The sequence below is a fragment of the Sparus aurata genome, chromosome 12 (assembly GCF_900880675.1).
Source record: "Sparus aurata chromosome 12, fSpaAur1.1, whole genome shotgun sequence".
NCBI lineage: Eukaryota > Metazoa > Chordata > Actinopteri > Spariformes > Sparidae > Sparus > Sparus aurata.
Window position 1 is genome coordinate 13,251,514 of NC_044198.1, and position 19,895 is coordinate 13,271,408.

At 42.3% G+C, this 19,895-nt stretch overlaps 2 protein-coding genes across 5 annotated transcripts in view; both read left to right on the forward strand.

The window, feature by feature from the left end:
- bcr (BCR activator of RhoGEF and GTPase) overlaps positions 1-5,459 on the forward strand; it is a 91,543-nt gene extending 86,084 nt beyond the window's left edge. Inside the window, exons 22-23 of the mRNA XM_030435545.1 lie at positions 434-596; positions 676-5,459. Coding sequence (XP_030291405.1) covers positions 434-596; positions 676-765 — 253 coding nt within the window. The 3' untranslated portion in view covers positions 766-5,459. The remainder of the gene's footprint in view (positions 1-433; positions 597-675) is intronic.
- A 3,383-nt stretch (positions 5,460-8,842) lies between these two features.
- Positions 8,843-19,648, forward strand: adora2ab (adenosine A2a receptor b). 4 transcript variants are annotated; one of them, XM_030434841.1, is made up of 5 exons: positions 8,843-9,085; positions 13,270-13,882; positions 13,987-14,118; positions 16,418-16,521; positions 17,524-19,648. In XM_030434841.1, the coding sequence occupies exons 2-5, from the start codon at positions 13,683-13,685 to the stop codon at positions 18,495-18,497; spliced, it is 1,410 nt and encodes a 469-aa protein (XP_030290701.1). In that variant the 5' UTR covers positions 8,843-9,085; positions 13,270-13,682; the 3' UTR covers positions 18,498-19,648. The 4 variants fall into 4 exon arrangements, with proteins under 4 accessions (XP_030290701.1, XP_030290705.1, XP_030290702.1 ...); XM_030434845.1 differs by having other exon boundaries at positions 13,423-13,882; XM_030434842.1 differs by lacking the exon at positions 8,843-9,085 and adding an exon at positions 12,135-12,256.
- The last annotated feature ends 247 nt before the right edge of the window (positions 19,649-19,895 follow it).

Sequence of the window (19,895 nt, forward strand, 5' to 3'; positions counted from 1 at the left end):
CGCCTTTGAATTGCTACTTTTGTAAAAATTTCAAAGCCAAAATAGTTCCATCTAAGATACAACGACATGTCGTCCAACCACATCGTTCATATGGTTGTTCCAAACGGCACCATTCAAAGACATGGGGACACGACATTGTTGGAATCTTTTACTTACAGCACACAATTCAACCATTGGTGTCAAAAAAGAAGAAAAAAAAAAGCTAAATTGAAATGTTCAGTCTTTCTAGCAGAGGGGGACTGCACTGGTTTCAAAAAGGAGTCTGATTCTGTGTAATCTTATGGGAAAATAACCCTACTTCTTACTTGATTTATTACCTTATTACAGTTTTCTAATGAGTTTATGATCCGAATCATTAGTTTCAAGCCCTCAAAACAATACAAAGTTCATTTTGTTTGTTCTCACTAACAATTGTCTGCCTTCCCCTTCTCAGGGTGGCAGAGAAGGAAAGTATCAACAAAATGTCTCTCCACAACCTGGCGACGGTGTTTGGGCCGACCCTGCTGAGGCCTTCCGAGAAGGACAGCAAGATTCCCGCTAACCCCACCCAGCCCATCAGCATGGGGGACAGCTGGTCCCTGGAAGTTATGGCACAGGTGACTTAAACTTCAGGAGGATGCTCTGCTAATTCCAATTGTAAATGTTGTCTCTCTAACATTGTACGCTTCCTTGCAGGTCCAAGTGTTGCTGTATTTCCTGCAGCTGGAGACGATCCCCACCCCTGACAGTAAACGACAGAGCATCCTCTTCTCGACTGAAGTATAGAGCGAACATTGACTCTGCCATACTTTGATCGCGAAAGAGTGAAAAAGAGATGGACCGTGGCTCCAAGTGAGCCTGTAGTAGTGTGTTTTTGAATTGACTGCCCAGATTCCTGTAAAGGATCGTCTCTGCTGATGCCTGCCTCTCCTCAAACACAAGAGGGCGCCATTGGGCCTCAGAGGATGTGGGGGTCCTTGCCGCTCATATCTGTCATTATCTGATATTTAGTGTGATTCCTTGTACCTCCAGTGATGGTGTTGGTACACCTGCCATCCACATTTCTCCACATTGCTCTTTGTTGGTCTTAACATTGAACCTTTACAGCTTGTGTGGTTCATAAGTCAAGACATCATCGAAAATCAGTCCATAAGAGAACAAAATCTTGATTCTTGGATTAGTTTGCCACGTCCCTTTGTGTTTGGGCATTGTTCTCTGTCTGTGTTTATTTTTGGACAATCATCAGCTCAAGACTGCAAAACGTGTTAATCCATCTCAAACATCGCTTCGTGTCCTGTCAAGGAGGAATTCTGACCGTGTCTTACATCATCTCAGCGCAAGAGGAGACATTTGTGCTGTACGTGGGACATCCAGAGCTGCCACGATGCCCCTGGCTTCTTTTTTTCTCTCTTTGTGCCAGGAAGCCAACACCTGTACGTTAAAGTGTTTACAGCGTAAACAAACCCCTATTTGAGTCAACAGACGAACACTACAGACTGTAAGAGAAAAAGAAATCAACCCGATGATTAGTAACACACTGCAAATATGACTGCCTGCGTTTCTTTCCGAATCATAAAAAAAGCAAAATCGTATTGTACGTGTCTCGAGGTAGTCTTCAGCTTAAATATCCAGGAAGCAATATATTTTCTAACATAGGAGTTGTCCGTGTTCATATCTTTGCTGACGACATGTCTTTCTTGTAACATAGGACGTTTTGCCAAATTAATATGTCGTCTGTTTGTTTCTTAGGAGAAAAGGAAGCAGTTGTATTTACAGATACAGTATGTACATAATCTCAAAGTTGTATTTTTTTTTCCTCTTCTTTCGGTTTAACGGTATAATCATTGTCGCTATTATTGTAATTTATTTCGGGCGGGGGGGGGGGGATTGGTTAGTTTTTCTATGTTTTTTCTGTTGGATTAAGAAAGTGGTAGGTCTTAGCCTTGACTTCAGGTCTTGCAGTAAACAAGCAGGATTTAGCCTTGTTCTTATAGAAACTACTCTGCTGTTCTGTCCAGCCTATCGATTATTATTCATTTAGATATTATCATCATTATTATTATTATTATTATTATTATTATTATTATGAAGGTAACACACACATTGTAGTTACATACTGTATGCTGCTGCTGTGGAAAAGGCACAAGCTCTTTAACTGCTGGGTGTTCCTCAGCAGAACGTCTCACATCCAGAGACCGTCTCCTGTCTAGTGTAGACATTATGCAATGTCATAACACAGAGCGCACACACACACACACACAGCACACACACACACACACACACACACACATACACACACACACACACATATATGACATTGTCTCTTTTTGTACCATTTAATCTGTGGCTGCAGAAGTGCACTCATGTTAGAACTACTGTATTACAATTTAAGTGACCTGAGCACTCCGTGGAAGAGCATATCTGTTGGTTTGAATGAAGGAAATTTTATTGTGATTCGTCCTCTCCTGATATCTTTTTTTAAATTTATCTCACGCATATGGCAAAAATATCCAAATAATTAATTGTCCCTTTAACTGTTCTTTATCCTGTTAAGCCTGGAGGTGTCCAACTTAATGGTCAATTTAAAGGAAAACTCTTAAGATATTTGACTTTTCTTTTCATTTTAATTTCTGTGTCCTTGATTTAACATGCAGGCATGTTTAATTGATATGTTTGATTTTCCTTTGTGGTCTTGTTATTGCTGTCTTGTTAACAAATACATCAACATAGACCAGGATGTTAGTAACTCGTCAGTACCTGGTTAACATTATTACGTGTCCTTTTGTGCCCAATTTAAAGGATAGGTTCACAGACAAGTCTTCCCATATAGACATTGGAACATAGTTTATCATTGCTCCTGTTCACACCGGCCTAAAGATCCCTTCCCACTGTGCTTTCAATTAAAATGAGGGGAGACAAAGTTGAATATGAGGCTTCCTGTTTATCATCTCATCTCTCGTTCTTTAAATGCCACCAGGATGCAGGCAACACAGTTCTTCCAGCTCAATCTTTTAAAATTTTTTCAAAAGCCTTCCTGTGTATAAGGTCTTAAGGCTGGCAAGTATGGTTATCCTCCAAAGTTAGAATCCCTCCTAGAACCGACTTTCCTCTTTTTTCCAGCATGGAATCACCATCCAGGAATCGGATGAACTTTTTTGTCCTCACCACTTAGAAAGCACTTTAGGACAGGTTCTTTCAACGGCCACGCTGAAATGAATGAATGATTCCAGCGAAAACGTGTTTTCCGTGTTCATACGGGCGGCTGACTAGTGTATAAAAACACTTGAAAATATAATTTACAGGTCCAGTGTGTATGACTTAAAGGGGTTTACATTCAGAAATGGAACAAAATAATGACACAAATTGAATATAGTTATGTTCATTTGTGTATAATCCCCTGAAACTAATAATCGTTGTGTTTACGTTACCTTTAAATGAGCTTTTTATATCTACCGATGGAGGAGTCCTTCATGTTTCTACAGTAGCCCAGAATGACCAAACCAAACGTGCTTTTTTCACGTTTTTTAGCGACCGCCATTGTAGAGGGTGAGACGAGTGGTGTTGCAATCTGTGACCACACTGCCAGATGCCACTGAGACCTACACACTGGACCTTTAAGGATGATGATTAGTTTCTCATATTATATCTTAAGCATTAAAGCTATAACCAACCGACCAGTATAGTGCATCTGATAAGGGCTTGTGTGTGGTTGCGTCCGTGTTTTAAGGAAACATAGGGGGGGCTCATATGAGTAAATGGTAGTAATAACATGTTTTGAACACAATTGTCTTTAGACTTTTAAAAAAAGCTGTCTTTTTTTTTGGATACGTATCAACTCAAGACATTTACACTCAAATTGCACATGATACTATGGATAAAAAGAAATGCCATAACTGTAACAACCCCATCGATTACAATGTCGAGATTTTATTCTGAAAGCGTTCACCCCACCCATTTTTGGCCTACTGTAGCATGCGCGCACATTGTTTCACCGTCTGCATTTCGAGATGTGAGACGGAGAGTGACTCCACCCTTCATCCCTTCATCCGTCACCTTTATAGTGACAAGTCCCGATTGCCTACACTACTCTACCCTATCGTGCCTCGACACTTTGTTTTCTCGTTTCTTCAGTGGAGACTGTGACGGTCGCGCAGTCTCCTGTTGCCTTTGCTGGGGACGGCCACACACCTTTTCGTCTCTTAACGACTAAGACAGGACCTTAAACTTAAGCGTGGTCTTAGCTCATAACCGTAAACATGCCCCCCCCCCCCCCCCCACTTTGCTCTGCTCACCTTCACCTGACTGTGATGCTGTCATTCGAAACTGTGTTAAAGTCAGTCTTAATGGGGCAAAGAAAAAAAAATCTGTTGCCGCTCGTGCTTGTCTTAGCTCTTAAAGTTTCAGCCCCCTTTAATGCCTTTTTTTATTCTTATTTATTTATGCTTTGCCCCTGTTCGGTGTAAGAAGGTGTACTGGAGCTGTTTATTTATGATATGATATCGTCTAAAGCTAAATTAATGTTAGGAAAAAACTGTGTGCTTTCTTTGGGAAAATGTCTGTTTTGTTTTTTTATGGAACATCCTGCTAAAGTGTGTCACTATTTTGTCCCAGAAACCTCAGACGTCTTCTAACCCCCCTTACCCCCAGCGTCATCGGCTCATCTCTGTAGTTACTCGTGTCGTACAACAGACTGGCCACTGTGATTGTTTAGCGGGTGCAGGTTCTTGCCAGTTTGCAGAGGTAGATCTCTTACTTTTCCATGGAAGTTGTATAATATGTATTATACTAGAGAGTACATTATTCGGTTTCCGTTTTTTATTTATTGTGGCGTCCACTGATTGTTGAGGACTGAGCTGGTGCGCCCTCTAGTCTCCTTGAGAAAACGCCGAGCTGTCAGTCTGTGGTAGAGGAGAAGAAGAGTCTTATGTTGCCTCTAAAATCTGCATTGTTTGGTCTGTTTGATTGTCGGTGTAACTGCATGTACCCTTCCATAACCCGCAGCCCCTATAGTTCTGCACACGAACAAGTCGATCCAACACAAGAAGGTCTAATTTTTCTGTGGAGTAGCCTGAATATATGGATCATATTGCTCTATCTGAAAGTTACAAATGATCACCCCGTTTCCACACTATGGTTAATACTTTTTAAATGACCCTCTGCCGCCACTTCTACGAAGCCAAGCTGACGTCGAAAATCGACTGGAAAATGTGCCAGCTTTGTTCTGTTTCCGACACGTAACGTTAAAAACCCCTGGATGAGACTTGCCGACCAACCCACAAACACTTTCTCTTTTTACCTTCCTCAATTTTTTGGACTCTTGTTCCTGTTCAATATTCAACGTTCTGCTTGTAGAACTGTAAAAAAAAAAAAAAAAAAAAAAAAAAAAAAGGAATACTGTATCCTGAGGGCAAACATGTTTGGAAGGCATTTGCAGCCTATGTTTGTACACAAAAATGTTAAATAAAATCTCCTTGTATCTACTGAGAACGACTCGTTTGATTTCCTGAAGTCTGTCAGCTGTCATCTGTCCTGTCTTCTGCTGAGGAAACCCCGACTGCAAACTGGATTCAACATGAATGAAATCAGTTGTTTATATGTAGTGTGATTCTTCATCTGCAATTTAAAGGTGCACTATTTCATTTTGGGGAAGACATTTTAACCACTTAATGAACGCCCCCGTTTTAAGGTTCTTTTTCCAAAACGACATACCAAAATTAAAAGCACGACAGCTCCCACATGGTACCAAGCACATCCCTGAGACTCAGGGATGTGCTTGGTACCATTGGAAAGGTAACACCCTCAAGTTTTTTCTGGAAGTGTAAGTGTGATTCTGTAACATACTGACACAGAGTTACAGAGGTTGGAACACAGGTTTTGGTTTTCGTCCAATTCAAATGTCAATAAAATGACTAAGATGTAAGGGTTCAGGTATGTCTATGGACACAGCAGACACAATTTTTCTAAAGGCGTGTCTGTGCATTTTGCTTGGGTCCTATTTTTCCAAGAGCGCCTACTGAGATTCAAAGGCTTATAACTTGAGAACCCCTTTACCTAGAAACATAATCTTGGTCTCAAATGAAAGCTAAGACCCTGTGGTTTCTTGCTGGTTCGACACTTGTAGCTAGTTTTGGGTAAAAATGACATGGATATTCCCATTCTATGGACTCTTGGCGAACTATGAAAAAAAAATTGTGGCATGACGTTGTAGCTGTGGAAAAAGGGAACACTCCGAAGGTATGTAGGCATTCTTGCTTCTTGCGGTAGAGGGCTCTTTCTAATGTTGTGTCATGGTGAGTTTAGAATGGTCTGGAAATAACTTTTTTGGGCTTAAGATAATCACGACAGTCTCAGCTTTCCAACGGTGAGTATATACTGTTAAGATCTGATGCTTAAAACTGTTAGCAAAAAAAATATTCGTTTTTACGAAGGGTGTTCGTTTAGTGAAGGGTGTTCCTATGTTGGAACGGTGTTCCTTAAGTGGTTAATAAGAAGAGAAAGACCTTTACTGACTGATTTGATTTCCTATGGCAAAACAAACGAAATAAACCAACTGACCTTAAAAGACAACACAATTTCATACTGCGTTACTTTGTTTACATTTGGCGGACCCTGCCACCTTTCTAGCTTCAAAACAGTGTTCTGGAACTTATTTCTTTTATTTCTTTTTGTGAGTTTTTGTTATGACCTCATTAATACTGCAAATGTTCAAATTCTAAGTTTGGATTTCTTCTCCAAAAACTATGTAGCGCCCCTTTAATAGTGACACACTAGACTCCAGGCCTTGCTGGGAAAATGCCACTTCAAATAAGGGTTTTAAAAAAAAAAAAAATGAATAGTGTTTTTCTTGATTGTAATACATAAATAATAACAAGAATAAGAATGATTTGTGTATTTGTGTATGTTTTGAGTTTTTACAGTTTAGTTATGCCTCATTTCACAAAAGCATCACTTAAAACGTCGCTGTGTTCTACTTTAACCTGATTGTTACAGCTAATATCTCAAATTTAACCTAAGCTTTCCTTTTGCCTGTGTGAAGTGTGCAAACTGAGAATGTATTTCTCCAGTGAAGTTAATCTAATCTAATGAATGGCTTCATGAAATGTATCAAGCTGAGATGATTCACGTGATGCAGCCCATTACTGGCATGCAGGGCTGTGTGGGTAAGGCATACAGTAAGTGTTGGGCCTATTTTACAACACTCAGCTGAAGTGCATGCACAACAGCAGGGACAGAGAAGAGAAGGCCAACATTGACTCCTGCTGGTTCATAGCAGGTGTAGCAGGTTCATCTTGTCCCTGAGGATGGTCTCAGAAATGATGCTGCGGCACACATGTGATGCCTCTGGACGGTGGATTTTGAAGCTTTTGGTTGTCCCGCAGTTGTTTTCAGTATCTTGAAATAAAGCTTGTCTTTTTTGGTGTACTTCATAAGAGTGGACCAAGACACACACACACACACACACACACACACACACACACACACACACTAGTGTCTGTTGCTGAAATCACAACACACTCATCTAACCTGTTTGCTTTTGGTGTTTCCTTTAAGTGAGTCCATGGAACTTTTGAAGGAAGCGATATCAGATGCTGCTGTCCAGTGAAAGTGAAAGCACATATTTGCTCTGACCCTCCGCATACTTCTGGCAGAAAAGTCTCCAACAATATCAGTTTCACGCTGCAGAGAGCAGGACCAAACTTGTAAAGGCGTCCAGGGTGAAGCCTCGCTGCTTTTTATCCTGGATGCCATCTGGCAGGACACAGGAGGGGTTTTTTTTTTGGGTGGGCTGAAACATCCTTGGTCACACTTGGCAGACATCCTTGAAGATTAAGTAGTGTTTCACGGGCTGGGTAACTGGTAAGCTGTGTGTGTGTAAACAAGAAATCTTCACAGGGGGACGAGAGTTTGATCCACAGCGCATCCTTCAGTCCCATCTGTCTTGCACAGCGATCTGCAGTTTCTCTCCTGATGTCGTCTCATGACTGGAGACACAGCGGCTGTCATTCATTCACACTCTTCAACTTGAACTTTTAACTTGATATTTGTGTGTTACCTCTACCATATGTGCTATACGGATAATCCTGTTGACACCAATGCTGAAACGTGCAGCCAATACAAAACATCCAAACTCTTACCACTACGTCAACATGAGTGTTGATAATACTTCTCTTGTTGTCGAGATCATGTCAGTGGCAGTGTTTTGTAAACCTTGTCTTGATAAATCATAAAGAGAGGTGATCCTAAACTACCCATGATGTGCGTAACCACACCTATCCACATGTGTTCAAAACCCTTAGGCCACAACACTCACACTCCTCCAGTATGGTGCAGCTCAACCGGTTCACAATGCAAACATGCAACCAAAAAAAAAAAAAAAAAAAAAATCAGAAGTGACTGAACTTCAGCTTCGTAATCTTTGCGCACACAGACAGATTTCGAGCTTCCTATGATGCGACAGCGTGCGCACTTTTACGCACAGCCTCAATCGAAAAACAAAAACCCGACGCGCGGGTGTGTGGTTGAAACTGCACGCGGACTCGGAAAGGGGTTTTCTCGCCTCCCGATGGCTGACATTTAGACAGTGTGAAACTCAGAGTATACTGTTCGTCCATTTGTGTTTTTTTTTTTTTTACTTTTCCGTCCCCGTCCATCCAGCCGTCTTCAGTCATTTCCATTTGCCTGTACGCGTCACCGTTTACCAGAAGAAAGCCCCTCCACTCTGTCACACACACACACACACACACACACACACCACAAGCGCGCGCACTGAGGGAGAGAGAGAGAGAGAGAGAGAGAGAGAGAGAGAGAGAGAGAGGGAGGCGGCGACGCACGTGGCACCGCTTGTTCCTGTCGCCGACTTTTGCGCAGCTTGCAGCCTCTCCTGTCAGACCCGACACGAGTTGATGCGGCGCATGAGAGGATCTACATGTTCGTTTTGGTTCATTGTGCGCCTTGATTCGCTGCGTTCAAAGTTTCTGAGTTCAATTCGGCAGCTCGTTGTGTACTTTTCACTGTTCGATGCGCGCTGGCAGCCTGCACAGTGAGCACCTGCACAGGTTGACTGGGTGGAAAAGACTTAACTGAATTTCAACCACAGAAAAAAAAGGTAAGAATGATTGTTTTCCGCTTTTCTTCTCTTTTCTTTTTTCTTTTCTTTTCTTTTCTTTTTCTCTGTCTATCTCTTCGTGTTTGTCAGTGGATGTTTGGCCCCTCCATCAGGTGTTTTGCACACCATCTATGATATAACAGCTGCGTTTTTGGTGATTTCATACAGGAAAACACAGGATCAGAATCAGTTACGGGTTTTCTTGCGCTATCCAATGTGTCAGGAAGATTGTGGGGGTTTCAGTGGCATTGTGGGGGATTTTCAATTATGAGTGTGTGTTTACCTCAATTTGTGTGGCAGATAAACAGAGATGAAAACTTGCATGGGGCCAGTGCTGGACATCTGCTGCAGCGAACACAGAAGTTGCCCTGCAGTTCAGTATTGGCCCTGATCATGTTATGTCTCTGAGCCGTTCACAGTGATGTCACCACCATCCATCATCAGTTCTACTCACAGTGCTACGGCCATTAGTAACACAGCAGCGTCCCTCTTTGTTTTCCTTTGGCTGTGGTGGAGCTGAGCAGGAGCATTGATTGACAGGGCAGAGAAAGATCTCCTCTCCAGCAGGATGTGCATGTTTCTTATCACTTCCTCCAAGGCCTCTGGGCTCATATATAGCCATGCCCATAATCATAGAGAGTAGTTTCTTCCAGAGCAGCTGACTGGAAGGACGCTGGCTTCAGTTATATAGCCTTAAAAAACATTGTCATCACTGGGAGAGATATGTAAGTCCACTCCTTATGTTGTTTTATCGCTTTAACTTTGAAGGATATTTTTTCTTTTTTTTTCTCTTGAGCAGGATCAGAAAACGTGAGCTGTTCAAGGTCATATCTAAAGGCCTGGACAATTTCAGGAGCTTGCCAAACCCCGCTGCAGGATAAACCCTGGTTTTTGCATTCCTTGGGCCCCTGAGAAGGTTTCAGAAACAATAGCAGAAAAGTAGGACTTTGGTCCGATGTACTGCCAGTCAGGATCAGTGCTGGTAGATCTGCACAAGAAGCGAGAGGGGTGTGACAGCTTCAGTGAATGTGTGAATAGGGCTGTTAAATATGGCCTGGAGATAAAATTGCACTAATATCTCGATAATTTTAATTCCCCTCAGAAGAACTGGGCAACAAAATGAGCAATCGCAGTATTTGTTTTGACCAAATACGCAAACAATAGTATGATAATATTGTAAGGCAGGGACATTTTTTCAGTCTTCAGTAATGTGTAAATTATGACTAAGTGGGGAAAGGCAATTATTAGAACGAGTAGAACACTCTGGTAAGTACAGAAAATGACATCACTTTACTGTGATGCAGCCTTTAAAACCTGGGAAAGACACTTGAGGCACACCTATGCCCTATCACCATGAAATGATTTCTAAAATCTAAGACCATATTAAGTCTCATATCACAATAGTATAATAATATTGATATATTGCCCGGCAATGGACACCGTGGCACAGTTAGGATCTGTAACCAAGCATTCTTCTTATAGTGCAAATGAGGCCAGTTTAAATGAGGCGTGCACAGCTGTATAATAACTCTGTCTATTCACTGACACCATGGTGCTACTTAAGCAGCCATTTAAATCAAATAACAGTCGATTTTAGCAGAACTGTGAAGAGAAAATGTGAGTTTCCATCCCCAAAAAGTTTTGCGGTGTGATGTTTTCTCAGCGGGGGAACTCCCCAACAACTGAATTTAACTGAATTGAAACTGAACACAGTATAATCATTCATATTACTCTGATGGTACAAAGCTATCTCCGCTTTAAGGCTGATTAGAGTTGGCATTAAGATTCGAACACAATTATTTGACACGCACTCGATTAGGTATGGCACTAGATGTGGCTGTTGGGAAGGTTACACTGAGGCCTCATGACAGTTGCCTTAATCTATGGATGCATTTGTGACACAGAGGGAGAAACACTGGGATGGTCAACAGTGTGATTGATTAAAGATCGGATCGGGAATTCCTATTCTCTGACGTGAGACTCACTCAGGATAGGTCGGACTTGTCCCAGCCTTGCATCATTAGTGACCAAATTTCCCCCTTTTTGTTGCCTTTGACACAGAATCATTTGTTTGCTTTACATTCAATCTTGTTGAATCTTATCTTGTCGACTCTACACTCTATAGTCCTTGTCAGGAACTAGGTCACATTTACAAACCTTTGTTTCTTCTTTTTTTTTTCTCCCCACCGAAGTCAATAACTTGCTTTCAACGTATGTCCGCTCTCTGTGCCCGGTCAGTCGAGTCATATGTAAGAGATAAAAGCAGGTTGTATTTGTTTTTCTAACAACAGGATGGATCGTTTGCCGTATAGTGGAGGTGAACTGACATACAACAGCCCATTTAGGATGTTGATGCTGGCATTATAGCCTGACCTATATTTCCGAAGCCGATATGTCAATATTTACCTTTTTTAAAAAAGCCAATATTGCAGAAAGGTAGTATTTTTTCCCACCTAAATGCATGACAGAAACCACTTTAGGGTAACAGGTCAACATTTTCAGAAATACGTTTAGTTGTGTTTTGGAGTCAGTGTGTTAGAGGAGAGGATCTCATGAACAACTAATCAAGATACTGTCTGAATCACAGGAGAAGCAATGTCATTACCAGTGAAGCATTACGAAGCTATGGACATGCTACAGCCTGTGAATCACAGGAAAAAAAAGGGTACATGCTTGTTTGGTACAGACCCCGGCGAAAAACCCATCGTATTCGTCATAACCGAAAATGAAACCTACAGAACTCATGAAGGTTTCATGAGTTTTTGCATATCGCTCAGCCCTAAAAATGCGTTAACCATGAATAAAGCCAAAGACCCTGTTCAAATCACACGGCGGTCATCTTCCTTTGACATCATGCTCAGGGTGGGAGGCTTAAATGTCATAGCGCCTATTGCAACTAAAAAAACAATGCATAGTGAAAATCTGGAAATTCAGGCCGTATAAAACAACACATTTGAACCAACCAGCTCCGTATCATCAACATCTAATGGTAGCATCATAGCCCTTCCTAGCTGACATTAACATTTGAAATACACCCTGGTGTTCTCCATATTTTGACTATCCTTCACCATTTAAGTTGCTGATCAGTCAGGAAGAAGTGAAATGACGTTTTATACGTACAACATTTAATCTTCCCTCCCTGAGCGTGGTATCAATGAAAATGTCCGCCATGTGAGTACGGCCTGTAACAGCTTATAACTTCCTGTAACACCGCAACTTCTCGTTTCTTTATGTTCCGGTTTGTGCATAACGGTAAAACAAACACAAAATGGCACAAAACGTGTTAATGAGTGAGCTTTCAACAGCGTTGGCGGGCACAGAGCCAGGCTATCTGTTTCCCCTCGCTTCCAGTATTGATGCTAAGCTAGGCCAAGCTTAACACCTCCTGGCTCTGGATCCACAGTAATCCACAGACGTGAGCGTGGCACCAACCCTCACATCTTACTCTGGGCAAGGAAGTGACAGAGCGTGTTGGGTCGTACCAGTCCTGGTCGGTGCTACAAAAACAACACGCTGAAATTCAACTGAATGATCCTGGTGACGTTTTGCCGAGCAAACGGGCAAAGTTTCACTCTATTTCAAAGATCATTTTGATTATCCCTGATTGATGGAGAGAGAAAATTAACCATAACGCTTGGTTATTATTATCTGACACGATCTGGAAACCTGTCTGTCTTCCTTTCTAGCTCCCCTGAGCTGTTGTACCCCAGTAACCTGAAAAAAAAAACTTGGCCTACATTAAATTCAGACTCCTTCTTTGTGGAGGTTATCTGGGGTAATATAGCCTAATCTGCTTACAATTTAGCAAAAAATTACCCAGAAAGAACATGGCAAAGCTATTTTTTAAGTGTTCCAGTACTGGTGCAATGGCTTTGAGATTTATGGGTTGTTTATTTTTTCTAATTATCAGTGATTTTCTAGGAAAGGCATGACAGTGGCGGGAATGATTAACGCGCGTGGAAGGGTTTCGGGAAACTTTTACCCTGAAATAAAAGGTGCATTGTTGGACTGACTGCTTTGGCCCCTGCATAGAAACAAACTGTCGTCCGGAGATAGATGGCTTTTCTGACGCATGTGTGGTAACCTGCAATCTGTTTGTACAGGCAACTGAGATTGTGCTCTGGCTCTCTCTTCCCCTCTCTCTCTCTCTCTCTCTCTTTCTCTCTCTCTCTCCCTCCCTCCAGCCCACTCTGCTCTTAATTTGGCAGCCATCGGGTACAACTTCCAGACGCTTCCTCCTCGATATTCTGCAGCCGTCTGTGACACAAATTCACCAAGCCAAACGCGAAAGGAGACAAAGAGGAAGAGTGACGGACTGGTTTGTGTGTGTGTGAGAGAGAGAGAGTTTGAGTGTGTGTGTGTGTGTGTGTGTGTGTGTCTATGTGTGACAGTTAAAGGTGAAAGTGAAGTCAGGCATCACAAGAGCCATGTTCGTGGTGGGAACTTCCTGCCTTGGCCGTCCTCCGGTGACACAATCACTCTTCCCTTGAGACGCACCATGCGGTTTGGCAAGCAGGTATCGTGTCTGAAAACACATCGAGCAGCTGAGCGTGTGGGATGAAAGCGCAAAGAAAGCCAGAAGGAGGAAAAAACAACCATGCAGAAGAATGAACAGCTGGTCTACATTGGCCTGGAGCTGGTGATTGCCTGCCTGGCTGTGGCTGGGAACATCCTGGTGTGCTGGGCCGTCTGCCTCAACTCCAACCTGCAGAGCATCACCAACTTCTTTGTGGTGTCACTGGCGGTGGCAGATATCGCTGTGGGGCTGCTGGCAATTCCCTTCGCCATCACCATCAGGTATCATTACATTTGTTGCATCATTTATTAAATGTCCTGATCATCTTTTTTTATTCAGAAATTCAGTTGTTAAAATGTATGAATGTGACGTTTTCTCACATCAGCACCGGCTTCTGCGCCAACTTCTTCGGCTGCCTGTTCATCGCCTGCTTCGTCCTCATACTCACCCAGAGCTCCATCTTCAGCCTGCTGGCCATCGCCGTGGACCGCTACATCGCCATCAAGAACCCACTCAGGTGAGGGGAGACATAAAAGTTTGCATCAGCCGAACTGAAAGCTGAAACAGAGACAGCTTTAAACACTTTCACCTCAACCAAAACCACTTCACTTTTCAGACTTTCAAATTATCCTGGGACTTAATGAACTATGTCCAATGTTTTGTATTATCTTATTTGTTTATGACTTAAAAAGTTGAATTTTTGGAGAGAAGTTTTTGTGAGTATTATTTTCATCTGTGCAAGCACACAATATATGATAATATATTACCGTGTGTTTAGAGTGCACACAGAGATGTTTCTTTATAATTTCATTTTATTTTCAATTATTTCTGTTTTAATGTATTTGTTTATATATTTAATACTCCAATTTTTTATTTTTTTTAATTAAGAGGTCAATCTCATGGAATAATCTGCTATGGAAAATGGAAATTAAATAAAAAATATTAAAAAATACAAGAAAGAGAGAAAGAAAGAAAGAAAGAGAGAAAGAAAGAAAGAAAGAACATGGAGTATCGCTGCACTTTATCCTTTTTTTTTTACACCTAGCAAAACTTTTTCCCTTTTTTTTTTTTTTTAAACAAAGTTAAAGAACTTCAGAAAAGATTTTAAAAAGCAACAACTTTGTCTGTGACTTGATCCTAAGTCATAAACATGGGAGAGAAAACACATTTTTTTCAAAATGGTCACCAGAATCTTTTTTCTACTTGCCTCTCGGGGCTTCCTTCCATGCCTCTCGCACATTACACTTCCATATCGAAAGTGGCGCCCTCTTCGCACGTGGCACTCAAGTCGGGAGAGTGTGAGTAAACCATTAAACGAGAGCGGCTTGATACGCAGTAGCAAAACACATTGAATTACAGACAGATCTTATTCAATAAGGGCTAATCAGGCCGGCTGCGGGCAGACATAGATGTATGACACTGCGGCCTTTATTGGGTTACAGTTTGTTTGTTGTTGAGGGGATAAAACCTGCTGAAGGCTTCGATCACGTTCGTCCTCATAAATCAACGCAAAGTTTAAATGTCTCCCTAATTATCGTTTGTTCTTCCTTTTTTGTTCGGTACACGGTTTCCTGCAACAGGTGTTTTGACACACTATTGACTCATATTGTTCACATATGTGTAACCAAAGCTGCCATTGTTTAGTCACAGCTGCATTCTTTACCCCCGTCATGCGAGGATATTTCACCTAGTAAGCCACAGCGGGTGATGCATTTGCATAAGCGGTTGCATAACAGCTCCTCTGTGTGTGTGTTTGCGGGCTGCTCACGCTGGTGCCACAATCCCGGCAAACCGAAGGCCGCGGAGCTAATAATTCATCAGAGTTTTAGGGAGCTTTATATAGCCTACTGGCTGCCACCGTGGTCATGAAAGGGCTCGGTCACATGGGACATTGGCTGTAGGTGAGGCAATGTTACCAAGAATAGTATAGCTATTCATGCTGATTCTCTATTTGTGTTCCTCTAGCCAGATTTGTGCATTCCTCGTGTCTGCATGGAGCAATGTGAATTATAATACCGCCAACAAGACACTTTGGTAGAAATGGACCCCAAAAAGCAAACTTCGACATAGTATCATAAAGTTATTGCATATTTAAGTTAACGTAATCTTATCATTGTTTGCACTGCAAAATACATTTCCTAACCTATGTCGACAGGCGTGGTATTTAGCCAATATTTATCTGAATCCTGCCCCAAGCTTGAGTTAAGTTACAAGCCGTCAAAACAGTGGACAGGAGAACTTCCACCTCTAACTCCAATTATGAGTATGAAGATTTCGGTCCTCATTTTGTATGTCACTGCATTGATCAGAAGCTCTTATGTGACTGGATAAGAAATTGTTAAGATCTTTTAGTTAACATCAGTAGAAGAAGAAGAAGAAGAAGAAGAAGAAGCTGAGGGAGGAGAGCTGCTGGTAAATCACAAAATAGGAGGGAAATCCCCGTTATTGCAGATTTATGCACACTCACTCAACTGAGTCATGCAGCAAGATTTCACACTCCAACGCGTTCTAGCATTGAAGGAAGGAAGGCGCTACGAAGCGGTACTTTTTCTCAGCCAAACGGATCAAAACAGTCGAGCTGTTTCTAGGCATTTGCAAAGTCTGAGTGAAGCAGGGAGCGCAACGATAGACTGCAGCGGAGCAATTTAAATCTCACTATGGCTCGTTAATAAATGCAGCATTTTAACCTGAGTGCACAGCCGATGTCTCCTTGTTTCAATCACCAAATCTTGTGCTTTCCTTGGAGGGAGTGCATCACAGAAGTTAGATAAAACAACTAGTCCTAAAGTTTTAATGTGCTCTGCTCGACATTTCAGGTACAACAGCCTGGTGACAGGGACGAGGGCAAAGGGCATCATCGCACTGTGTTGGATTCTCTCAGTTGGCATCGGCCTCACACCGATGCTGGGCTGGAACAGAGGTGGGAGATTTATATGCATCAACAAGTTCTTACCAAAGCCTGTAGGACAACAAAAAAAAGTGACATGCTGAAGTTTTGGTTCACATTTGTTTCACTGTGAGTTTGCCTTTCAAGCTTGAACATTTGAATTATGAGAAATGGCAACAGTCAAGGAAACACCTCTCCAAACATTAAGTCCAAGCACTCCTTTAAGCCTCATCATCCTCTTACCAGAACAACCATTTTCAAAGCTGGCAGTCATATGAACGGGAAAAATGGGAAATGAATTGCTATTGTATTTCTAGGGGTAAGTGCTCAAATTAATTGCAGTATTGACGGTCGGAGGAAATGCATCCCGCGTGTTCACATTGGCTTTGATTAAGTTAAGTGGTTCTTACAGGAAAGCTGAGACCAAGCCTGAAACACAGACCATGCACAGTACCACGCCATAGTGGCATGCCAAATGTTTTATCGTGTAGAATTCCTTCTTTCCTGATATCAAACTGAATTGTCGACAAGTTATTGTCGCTAACATTTCATCAACTCTAATCGATAACCGTGTGGGAAGGGGACTTGATTCTCCGTCACGGGTCGTTACAGACCAACGTATCCACCTGAATACAGTTTAATGTAAGTAAGCACTGATACGTAGCTATGCCAACACAATGGTATTGACAGGGTTTGAACGGTGGAGCAGAGTGAGGTAAAAACAACCTATGATGTTGGACGATATTAGGGAGCAGCATTCACTGTGCCTGTAGTGCTCACCTACTTGGTTTCCGACACACAGCTTGACAACGCTGCAAATTGGATGATCGTTAGTTCCCCCTGTTGCGCTCATTGGTTTGATCATTATTCTGACCAAGAAACTGCTTTCTCATGTCACAGTCCAGATTAATCAGTCGACTCTGCGGAGTGGACGGATTCAAAGGTCTGGCACCAGGCAAGAATTCTTTCCTCAGTGTGCTTGTTTGACATCAAAGATAAAACTGGCAATAACTCACCTGTGGTTCTGTTGCACAGGTTGGAACACCACCACCAGCAACTACAGCAGCTGCCCCGAAGGCCTGACGGAGTGCTTGTTTGAGAAAGTGGTTACCATGGACTACATGGTCTATTTCAATTTCTTTGGCTGTATCCTGGTGCCCTTGCTGCTCATGCTGCTAATCTACGCCCACATCTTCATGGCCGCGCGGCGCCAACTCCGACTGATGGGGCTCAAGGTCGCACACACTCCCGCTCCTGGAGAAATAACCTCATCGTCGACCACATCGCGTTCGACCCTGCAGAAGGAGGTGCACGCTGCCAAATCGCTGGCCATCATTGTCGGTTTGTTTGCTCTATGCTGGCTTCCGCTTCACATCATCAACTGTTTCAACTACCTGTGTGAGGACTGCCAGCGCTCGCATATCTGGGTGATGAACATTGCCATCATCCTCTCCCATGCTAACTCTGTTGTGAATCCTTTAATCTACGCTTATCGAATTCGGGAGTTCAGACAGACCTTTCGGAGGATCATGAATCAGCATATCCTAGGGCGGAGGGATGGGCATGGTGGGAGCAGCGATAGCAGAAGTGTTCGGAGCAGCAGTATCATGCAGAGTTCCTCCCACACCAGTAAAGAGGGTTCATCCTGTGGCACCATCGTGAATAGCTACGTCCTGAACCCCAGCCCTGACAGAACTCCCCCAATTACTACCCATGAAACCAGTTGCCGTTGGACATCAAAGACAGTCGATGCACCAAGTCGCTCCATACCCAACGGACACCAAATTAAGGGGAGCAGCCTTCCAGCAATGCGGCAGCAGCAGCAGCAGCCGTGCATCATGGGACTTGCTGCTCAGGATGGAGCAGAGTCGGTCACATACCTGGGAGGAACGTCAGATGTTTTGGAGGTGAAAGACAGTGGGAGTTGCATCACTTTTGTGAATGTTCAGGCTCTCTCAACGAAACAGACAGATTGTGTCCGCTCGACAGATCTCACAGAAGTCTCGTGACAAAAAACATTTAGGTATATGATACATATTTCTAACGCCATAAAACATAAAAGCTTGCAAACATGACAATACTGTATGAAGAATGATTAATGAAGCTTCAGCAAATCAACGCCAACAGCAAAGGTTTCTCTTTCTGAGGTCACAAAAACTGATTGCCAGGCAACATTTTGACCTGTTTTATTTCTTTGTTCTCATCAACCATCTCTCTACAAGCACACAACTGACTTTATTTGAAAAACTGGTGGGTACTTTCTTGACATGCAGCACTGTAACATCTACCGCCATGTGTTCGTTTCCAAACTATTTGTCCTTTTAAAGGTTGCATGCAATAGACAACATTCACACTGCGGGCAATTTCCTCCGACATTGCAGTCAGGGTGGGAAGCTCAAATGTCATACTGCCCTGTTCCAGGTCATTTAAACGCAGGGAATCAGACAAATTTATCATCTCGTCACTTCCTAATTGATCAGCAACAGAAAAGCCAACGGAAAGTAAAAATCTGGAGGGACATCGTTTATATTTTAAGGCAAAACAACATCTTTGACAATCCATTAGCGTTTGTTAGACAGTAGCTAACGGTAGGATTCGACCACTTCCTAGCTGACCTCGCTACTTGATTGCGTTACATGATACAATGGGAAAGATGTTAATTAAATCTAACATATCAGAGAACATGTTGGACATATTTATTTACGCCTAGAAATGAAACACACTGAATGCAGTCAAATGGTTACGTTAGATAGGAAGCGATTGAATGCTAACATACGAATACAATATGTTGTTTTACCTTGAAATATGGTCAGACATCCCTCCAGAGTTCACTTTCCATTGCCTTTGCTGATTTCCCATCTCTATTCAACTCGACACAGCGGCATAACACTATGCCAACAAACTGAGCCTCCCAACCTGAGTATGACATCAGAGGAAAATGACCACTGTGTGAATAGGGTCTATTTCAACAGTATCTTAATGTGCAGAATACAATGCTTACTCAACTGTACCGTATCTTGCAATGCTTTTTTAAGAAACTTCAAACTTTTTAAACACTTGAACTTCACTTTTTTGATAATGTTGCATCAAGTCAACTAATGTACTGGTCATGTGTATTGTTTTTACTCACTGGAGCAAATAAAAAAGTCTTAAATACTTATTTGCTGGCTGTTTTTCATGAGCCAAGCTCACTTTCTGCTGCAAAACCAAACAATTTAACAGTTTTACCATGAACCTACCAGACCAAACTGTTAGAGAAGAAACAAATACGGACTGAAAAGAGTAATGGTCTGAATAAGCCATATAGCCTACGGTCCTCCTTAACGACTTGGGGAAAACACGTTGTTTGAAAGCAAGCTTAAGTTGTGTACCATCTCTTGTGCAAAGCTCTGTTAAAAAGTCATTTT